This window comes from Arachis duranensis, chromosome 7, assembly GCF_000817695.3.
Source record: "Arachis duranensis cultivar V14167 chromosome 7, aradu.V14167.gnm2.J7QH, whole genome shotgun sequence".
Taxonomy (NCBI): Eukaryota; Viridiplantae; Streptophyta; class Magnoliopsida; order Fabales; family Fabaceae; genus Arachis; species Arachis duranensis.
Window position 1 is genome coordinate 10300321 of NC_029778.3, and position 10042 is coordinate 10310362.

Sequence of the window (10042 nt, forward strand, 5' to 3'; positions counted from 1 at the left end):
TCGGCGCTCTAGGATTGCCTTTGGCATTCCCAGGACCTTATATATTATGTGTGTGGCACCTTTACCATACTGAGAACCTCCAGTTCTCATTCCATACTATGTTGTTGTTTTTCAGATGCAGGTCGAGAGGCATCTCGTTAGGCGTCTGGACTCTTGAAGCGGAGTGGTTACTGGGTTATTTTGTTATGCTATGCTGTATATATATGTACTTAGCTTTCTCTCCACATAACTTATTCTTTTTTATCCTCTTAGAGGTGTATGGAGAGGCAGGATTTTGTTTATGTACATTTGGGTTTTGGATATGTATATTTGTTTATGTACATTTGGGTTTTGGATATGTATATATATGTATATATGTGTGTATATTCTCCGGCCAGTCTTGACTTCGCAGGCTGAGTCAGGAGCTCGTTATTTTGTATCTTTGACTTTCTATTCCTGTTTTGGGTTACTTTACACTTGACAGCTGTAGCTTTCTTAGCACGCAAGTTAACTCATTTCTCGAGCGTTGCGCTTTTATATTCGCGAATTTTTTTTTATTTCCTCTATTCTTCAAGGCTCCTAGCATATTATAATTCTTCTGCTATTATGTGTACTCATTTTATTTTAGAGGTCGTAATACCATACCACCTCTGTTTTACGACTTAAGCATAAAGCTTAGTGTGGTAGGGTGTTACATTATGGTATCAGAGCAGTTCGTTCCTATAGAGCCTGAAAGACGGACTGATTGTACTTCTGTGCATTCTCTGTATATGTGTGTATGTGCTATTAGGATATCTGATTGATATATATGGCATAAATGTCTGTGAGCATGCATTTGGAACTTAAAGCATTAGACCTGCGATATTGAGACTGATCAACTTAATATCACTTGTTTGGTGTGTATAGGGACCAGATGTTGACTCGCGGACGCGGTCGCGGGCGAGGTAGAGGTAGGACAGGCACCGTTACTCCTGCCCCCATAGGGACTGATCCAGTAGACTTTATGGCTACCTTGGGAAATATAGCTGCAGATATGCAGGCGACAGCTGAGGCACTGGGTAATCAGATAAATCAGGGTTATCATGGAAATCATAATGATGAGGATGGTCCTATGACACTTGCTACATTTCTGAAAGTTCATCCTCCGACCTTCAGGGGAACCTCAAATCCCACTGATGCAGATAATTGGATTCAGGCTATGGAAAGGGCGTTACAGGCACAACAGGTTCCTGAAGAGCAATGGGTTGAATTTGGAACTTATCAATTGCAAGGTGAAGCTCAATATTGGTAGCAGGGGACACGACGTATCCTGCAGCCTGATGGTGCTGCGATTCCTTGGGAGGTTTTCCGGACAGAATTTTATAAGAAATACTTTCCTAATTCAGCCAGAAATGCCAAGGAACTTGAATTAATGCAGTTAAAACAGGGATAGATGACTATTGCTGAGTATACTAGTAAGTTTGAGGAGTTGTGTCACTTTTCTCGTATCTGTCAAGGTGCGCTTGAAGATTTTGCTGAATGGAAATGTATTAAATATGAAGGAGGTCTTCGGAGTGATATTCTGAGCTTCGTTGCTCCAATGGAGATCAGGGGGTTTTCTGAATTGGTGAATAAGAGTAGGGTGGCTGAGGATTGTGTGAGGAAGGCAGCAGCAGAGAAAGAGAGTTTGAGGGTACCTTTTCAGAGGCCTTCAGGGAGGAGCTTTGCTCCGAGAGGTAGGAATTTCAAGCGTGGAGGCTTTGTTTCACAGCAGACTCAGGGTCAAGGTAATTACAGAAGGCCGAATACTAATGTCAATCAGGGAAGAAGGTTTGGGAAGCAGCCACAGCAAGATCTGAATTGTCAGAAGTGTGGAAGGTATCATCCTGGAGTTCTGTGCAGATTAGGACTTGGAGTATGCTATTCCTGTGGACAGCCCGGACACATGGCCACTAATTGCCCAGAGAAGAAGAAGTATGAGACTGGTAGGGTGCAGCAGCCAAGGAGAGTATACACCACTTCTACCATAGGTGCTGAGGGATCTGAGACACTGATTAGAGGTAATTATGAAATGGCTGGTAAAATCTTAAATGCTTTATTTGATTCAGGAGCAAGTCATTCATTTATTGCATTTGAAAAGGCCCATGAGTTAGGATTGAGAATGGTGGTTTTAGGTTATGATTTGAAAGTATATAATGCTACTCATGAAGCTATGGTGACTAGGATAGGATGTCCACAAGTTCCTTTTCGAGTACAGCAACGTGAATTTGTGCATGATTTGGTTTGTTTGCCTATGACTAGTCTTGATCTCATTTTGGGATTGGATTGGTTATCCAAGAATCATGTTTTGCTTGATTGTTCTGAGAAATCAGTACAGTTTATGCCAGCAGGGTCAGAAGCACCAGTTGTGGTGAATAGTTACTATTTGAATTTTATGATAGTAAACTGTTCTGGAATTAAATGTCAGGGTATTATGTTATTAACTGCGGGAGTATCAGGTGATGACCAGAGTTTAGAGCAGATTCCGGTTGTATGTGAATTTCCAGATGTGTTTCCGGATGATATTAATGAATTTCCACCTAACCGGGAAATTGAATTCGCAATTGAGTTGGTGCCTGGAGTCGGCCCGATTTCGATTACTCCTTATAGGATGTCACCTTTAGAAATGGCCGAATTGAAAGCTCAGCTGGAAGATTTGTTGGGTAAGCATTTTATCCGACCAAGTGTTTCTCCGTGGGGAGCACCAGTGTTACTAGTAAAGAAGAAGGATGGGAGTATGCGGTTGTGTGTCGACTATCGGCAGTTGAATAAGATCACTGTGAAGAATAAATATCCATTGCCTAGAATCGATGATCTAATGGATCAGTTACAGGGTGTCGGTGTGTTTTCTAAGATTGACCTGCGATCCGGGTATCATCAGATAAGGGTTAGAGATGAGGATATTCCGAAAACTGCTTTCAGGACACGTTATGGTCATTATGAGTATACGGTGATGTCTTTTGGATTAATTAATGCTCCGGCCGTATTTATGGATTATATGAACAGGATTTTCCGACCGTATTTGGACAAGTTTGTTATTGTCTTTATTGATGACATTCTTGTTTATTCTAAGTCTGAAGAGGAACATGCTGAACACTTGCGAACTGTGCTGCAAATTCTGAGAGACAGGAAGTTGTATGCTAAGTTATCTAAATGCGAGTTCTGGAAGAGTGAGGTGAAGTTTCTCGACCACGTGGTGAGTAAGCATGGAATAGCTATGGATCCTGCTAAGGTGGAAGCAGTGATGAATTGGGAGCGATCAACTTCAGTGACAGAGATCAGGAGTTTCCTAGGTTTGGCAGGGTACTATCGGAGATTCATTAAGGAATTTTCACAGCTCGCCTTACCTTTAACTAAGTTGACTAGGAAGGATACGCCTTTTATCTGGACTCCGGAATGTGAAGAGAGCTTTCAAGCATTAAAGCACAGGTTGACCACTGCACCTGTGTTAGTATTGCCTGAACCAAGTGAACCATTTGAAGTGTACTGTGATGCATCTCTGAAGGGTTTAGGGTGCGTTCTGATGCAGCACCAGAATGTTGTAGCATACGCCTCACGGCAGTTAAGGCCGCATGAGATGAACTACCCGACACATGATTTAGAACTTGCTGCTGTTGTGTTTGCTTTAAAGATTTGGAGGCACTACCTCTATGGCATTAAGTTTCATGTTTTCTCAGACCATAAGAGTTTGAAGTATCTTTTTGAGTAGAAAGAGTTGAATATGCGTCAGAGGAGGTGGATGGAGCTTCTGAAAGATTATGATTTTGAATTGAATTATCATCCAGGAAAAGCGAACGTTGTGGCGGATGCTTTGAGTCGAAAGTCTTTATATGCAGCTCGGATGATGCTATGGGAGGAAGAGTTACTGAAGGCATTTCAAGGTTTGAATTTGGGAGTTAGAGAAGAATCTGGAATCCTGTGTTTGAGTCAGTTGCAGATTTCAAGTGATTTTAAATTAGAACTTCTGAAGGCTCATCGAGATAGTGAAGCGTTACGTAAGGTATTACCAGCAGTTGAACAGGGAAAACCGTGGAGAGTGTCAGAAGGTCAGGATGGTTTATGGAGGTTCAAGAACCGGATTATTGTGCCTAATGTTGGAGACCTGCGACAAAGTATCTTGAAGGAAGCTCATAAGAGTGGGTTCTCAATTCATCCAGGGAGTACTAAAATGTATCAGGATCTGAAAGTGATGTTCTGGTGACCAGGTATGAAAAATGATGTGGCATTGCATGTGTCTAAATGTTTAACGTGTCAGAAGGTTAAAATTGAGCATCAGAGACCATCAGGAACCCTTCAGCCTTTAGAGGTTCCACAATGGAAATGGGAGAGTATTGCAATGGATTTTGTGATAGGGTTGCCTAGAACCCGGGCTGGTTGTGACGCTATTTGGGTAGTTGTGGATCGACTGACAAAATCAGCTCACTTTCTTCCTATCCGAATAAGTTGTACAATGGAAAAATTGGCTCGAATGTATATCAAAGATATTATCAGGTTACATGGTGTGCCTTCTACTATTATATCTGATAGAGATCCCCGTTTTACATCAAGGTTCTGGGGAGCTTTTCAACGTGCATTTGGGACTCAATTAAGTTTGAGTACTGCGTATCACCCTCAGACAGATGGTCAGTCAGAGAGAACTATTCAGACCTTGGAGGATATGTTAAGGGCTTGTGTTTTGGACCAGCCAGCAAGCTGGGATTGGTATATGCCATTAATAGAATTTGCTTATAATAATAGCTATCATGCGAGCATTGGAATGGCTCCATATGAAGCTCTGTATGGCAGGAAATGTCAATCTCCATTGTGTTGGTATGAAACTGGAGAAAGAAGTTTGTTAGGGCCTGAGATGATAGCTGAAACTACTGAACAGATAAAGAAGATTCGTAGTCGAATGCTTATAGCCCAAAGCCGCCCAGAAGAGCTATGCTGATCAAAGGAGAAAACCTTTGGAATTCGAAGAAGGAGAACATGTCTTTCTGAAAGTTACACCAACCACTGGAGTGGGAAGATCTATTAAGACTAAGAAACTAAATCCCCGTTATATTGGACCTTTTGAGATCCTGAAGAGGATTGTGCCAGTGGCTTATAGAATCGCCTTACCACCATATCTTTCGAATTTACACGACGTATTTCATGTGTCTCAACTTAGGAAGTACACTCCTGACGCAAGTCATATTCTAGAACCAGAACCAATCCAAGTAAGAGAAGATCTAACACTTCCAGTAATTTCGGTCAGAATTGATGACACTAGTATTAAACGATTACGCGGAATGGAAGTATCATTGGTAAAAGTAGCTTGGAGTCAAGCTGGTATCGAGGAACATACCTGGGAGCTCGAATCGGATATGCGAAAGGACTATCCACATCTCTTTTCAGGTAACTATATTTGAATTTTGAGGGCAAAATTATTTATTAGGTGGGTAGGATGTAAACTCCGGTTAAATTAGTAAATAATTAGTCAATAAATTAGTTTTTAATAAGGAGGATTAGAAATGTGAATATTATATCAAAATAGGGTAGAGCTCATCGAAACGAGAATTTTGACACCAATTTCAAAAAACGGTCCAAAATTAGACCGAACGGCCGAACCGGTTGAACCGGACCCGAACCGGGCCGTCGGTCCAACCGGACCAACACTTTAAATGAGCCGAAAGCCCTTTCTTCCCCATTTTCACGTATGAACAACGTGAAAGCTCCAGGGAGAACGAAAGCTCCCAAAACCTTACGGTAACCTTCCGATCTCCGTAACTTCTCCGTCCGAACTCCAATCGCCGCACCGTTTGCGGCTACGCGTCCACCGCGTTGAGCTCTACATTTCTACCGGAACAATTTCATAAGTAACTTGCTATTTCACTTCAGCCTCTCATTTCTCCCAATTTTCGAGTTTTGAGAAGGGGTATTTAATTTCTTTGATTTCTGATGTTTTAGGATCCAATTAGCTTGAGAAAAATGTTTACTCTTGCTTATGTGAAGTTTGGGTAAGGTGAGGATACGATAATTTTATTTTAATTTCATTGAATTTGAGCTTTGAGTATTAAATTGGATATATATGTGTTATGAATGTGTATTAGGTTGAAAATAAATAATCGGAGCTTGAAATTGTGAATATTGGAACTTGGAGGAAGCAGATTAGTTGAGTTTTGAGGGGCTGTCTTGGTTTTGAATAAATAGCTTTGGTCGTTACGTGGAAATCGGCCAAGGTATGGTTTAGGTTTCTTGCATTTAATATATAATGTTCTGTGAAAACTTAGGCTAGATGACCATAGGATAAGTTGGATTGCATGTGTATATTTAATATTTAGTATCCTGTTGATGAATATGGTTGGTTTGGTGCTTAAGGATTAATCGGTGATTTAGTGAATTATTGATTTTGAGGTATAATTATTGTGGAGGTTGTTGTGATAATGAGGTATTTTGTGTTATGAGCCTAAGATTTGTGAACTATGATTCTTAGTTGAATTTTGGTTGTTGGATTTGAATTTTGTATGAGTATAATTGTTGATTTGAGGTAGATTTATTGTGGTGATTGTTATAATGATAAGGAATGGTATGTTGGATTGAATAGAAAGCAGGTTTGGACCCGAAAAGGGTGGCAAAGTCCGAGTTTTAGAGGAGACGCTGCCGAAATTGTATAAAAATTAGAGATTTTGTTTATATGATTATTTAAAAAGATTTAGATTCAAAAGTTATATGGTTTGATTTAGAGTACTAAGAAAATGAGCATGTTTTAAGTTTGATTCATTTAAAAAAGAATGAACTATGTTTTGAATAGGAACTATTGATGGACGGAATGGGAGGTGTGACAATGAAGGATAAGGATTGAACATAATTAACGTATAATGATGAATGAGATGCGATTGAGAATAATGTGGATGTTGATAAATTATAATTAAATTATTTATATGGCTTATGAATTTGAATAATCTGAGATACGAGATTCCCTGGATCAAGTGTCGTGGCTTGCCACCACATGTACCAGGTAGAAAACTCGATACTCTGTTGACCCTACGACATAAGTGTGACCAGGCACTATATAAATTCCCGGGTATGTTACCCCCATTGAGCAATATTGATTATTTGAGATAAAGCTATGCATAGACTCTTGGGGATGCACGTCGGGGGACAGTCTAAGTGCAATTCAGACTTGTCGGGTTGGCCGAATAACCGACAGATGAGCCTCATCAGCCATAGGACAGGCATGCATCATATGCATATTACTTGAATTACTTGCTTGTGCTTTAATTGGATGTGTCTACATGTACTTGCCATGTTAAATGTGTATTTGTTACCTGCAGTATTTGTAACCTTCTTGTGCTTGCCTTTATCTGTCTATTTGTCTGTGAAAATGCATGATGGAGTTGGAGGTAAGGAGGAATGGCAGAATGGGATTTAGATTTAAGGTTAAGTTAAGTTAGGTTTAAATATCCTTAGTAAACCACCTTTTATGGCTTCTACTTAATACTTTAAGCTCTATAATCTGAGTGTCGGAATTCTAGGATTGTCTCTGGCATTCCCAGAACCTTATATATTATGTGTGTGGCACCTTTACCATACTGAGAACCTCCAGTTCTCATTCCATACTATGTTGTTGTTTTTCAGATGCAGGTCGAGAGGCATCTCGTTAGGCGTCTGGACTCTTGAAGCGGAGTGGTTACTGGGTTATTTTGTTATGCTATGATGTATATATAGGTACTTAGCTTTCTCTTCACATAACTTATTCTTTTTTATCCTCCTAGAGGTGTCTGGAGAGGTAGGATTTTGTTTATGTACATTTGGATTTTGGATATGTATATATATGTATATATGTGTGTATATTCTCCGGCCAGTCTTGACTTCGCAGGCTGAGTCAAGAGCTCAATATTTTGTATCTTTGACTCTCTGTTCCTGTTTTGGGTTACTTTACACTTGACAGCTGTAGCTTTCTTAGCACGAAGTTAACTCATTTCTCGAGTGTTGCGCTTTTATATTCGCAATTTTTTTATTTCCTCTATTCTTCGAGGCTCCTAGCATATTATAATTCTTCTGCTATTATATGTACTCATTTTATTTTAGAGGTCGTAATACCATACCACCTCTGTTTTACGACTTAAGCGTAAAGCTTAATGAGGAGGCTTGGCGAAGTTGAGATCCATATAGGGAGGGTCAATTAAGTTGACATATGTACATTTTGCACTTGAAATTTGCAGCTTGAAATTAGACCTTAGTGATTCTAACACTCTGCTTTGATAAAGTTATTATTCTATGGGGCTGATAGCTTCTCATATGTCATATCTATGGAGTGTTTTGAGGTTTGTGCTTATTTTACAAATATAAAAGATTTTAGAGTATATATTTATTTTGGACCTCAAAGAATTTTGGACCAAATACTTTAGTCCCTAACTAAAATTGATTACTCGATTAGTCCATAACAATTAATTCTGTCAGTCACTTAGGTCCTTGGCTCCGTTAACTCTAATGGAATTTTATTAATTTTTTTAAAATATAAATTTTTTAACCAGGTGATTGTATCTTCTCCCCTATAAATTTCTGTCTTCAGATCTTTTCATACTTAATTAGAAAGATATTTTATTAATATAAGATAACATATGATATCTTTTTAAGTTTAATTAGAAGATATAATATTAAATTTAAAATATGATTTAATTATTTTTTGATGATATGATCTTAAAATTGACACATTTAACTTTAGTTTATGTCAACTAAAAAAAGTAATTTTTATCTTAGATATTTTTTGAAAAATTAAAATAAAAAGATAACATAATTATTTTGAACCGAAACATCCCAGGCAAAATCAAAATGAACATAAATTGTCATATTTCAATATTTTTATTTTTTCAATCAGTAGATACTTTCATCCAATATATAAACTCTACTACCGCATTATTAACCCACTTACTTCAATAATCTTCTTAAGTCTTTAATTATTTGTTTCTTTCTTTTTTAATCTTGAATATGGCTTCAACAAATTTGCCTTCAGGTGCAAGCAAGAAGTTCAAACCTACAGATAAAGAACTCATTCAAGATTTTCTCCATAACAAAATCAATGAGAGGCCTTTACCAAACTATGAAACCATTCTTGAAGGTGAATTGTTTGGTACGGAGAAGAATCTATTGAAAATTTGGGAAGAACACGTTGAAAATTTTTATCACGGGAAGGACCTCTATTTCTTCACTACTCTGAAGAGAAAGTTCTCGACTAACAGCTTGAGGATGGTTCGCACCATCGGGTTGGGTTCTTGGGAAGATGAAGACATCGGAAAAGAGATTATGGCCAATAAAACTAACCAGTGCATTGGAATGAGGAAATGATATCGCTTTGAGAAAAGTAGTACTAGCCATGATGGTGGATGGATCTTGCATCAATATAGTATTGATTCTTCTTTGTTACCAAATCCTTCCACTGTAAGTATCATAATTTTGTGCATATTCTTTAATCAGAGGTTTCAAATTTGAATCAAAAGAACCAGTACAAACTAAATTTTTGTTGGACTGTATTCGATAACGTTTCGATAATAGATTAAAGGTTCAATTGCTGATGGACAGAGTTGTAGAAGTGTTCTGTCTAACAAAAAAAAATTCGTCTTTATTTTATTTTAATCTTCTCATTATTTCTGTTTCTATTTAAGAAACAAAATCAAAACACAACCTAGGTGACCGCTACATTATGCTTAGTTTCTCAATGACACAACTTTGGATAATTTATTTTGGGTTGATATATATAATGACTGCTACATTATTTATGTCTTGCTCCAATTTCAATTAAACAAAGATTAATGTATTTATATATTTTTCTTGCAGATAAATAATTATATTTTATGCAGAATTAGAAAGAATAACATTAAACCTCGTCAAAAGAGAAGAAACCTCTAGCTCTCGAAACTGTGGCTACTATAATATCAGTAAGTATTGATTTGATTGATGTGTTTAGCTTTTTCTAACTATAAGGAAAAAGTTTAATTTTGATTTTAAGCTTACTAAATTAATAGTAGTTTATAGCTTATTGAGTTGTATTTATGTGTCTTCAAGTTTCAATTTAACGTCTCAT

At 37.9% G+C, this 10042-nt stretch overlaps 1 protein-coding gene across 1 annotated transcript; it reads left to right on the top strand.

Annotated features, from left to right (window-relative positions):
* Nucleotides 1-8949: 8949 nt before the first annotated feature.
* Nucleotides 8950-9306, top strand: LOC107457660 (NAC domain-containing protein 79-like). The gene has a single exon (XM_016075828.1). It carries the CDS (start codon nt 8950-8952, stop codon nt 9304-9306), a length of 357 nt encoding a protein of 118 aa, XP_015931314.1.
* Nucleotides 9307-10042: the final 736 nt, after the last annotated feature.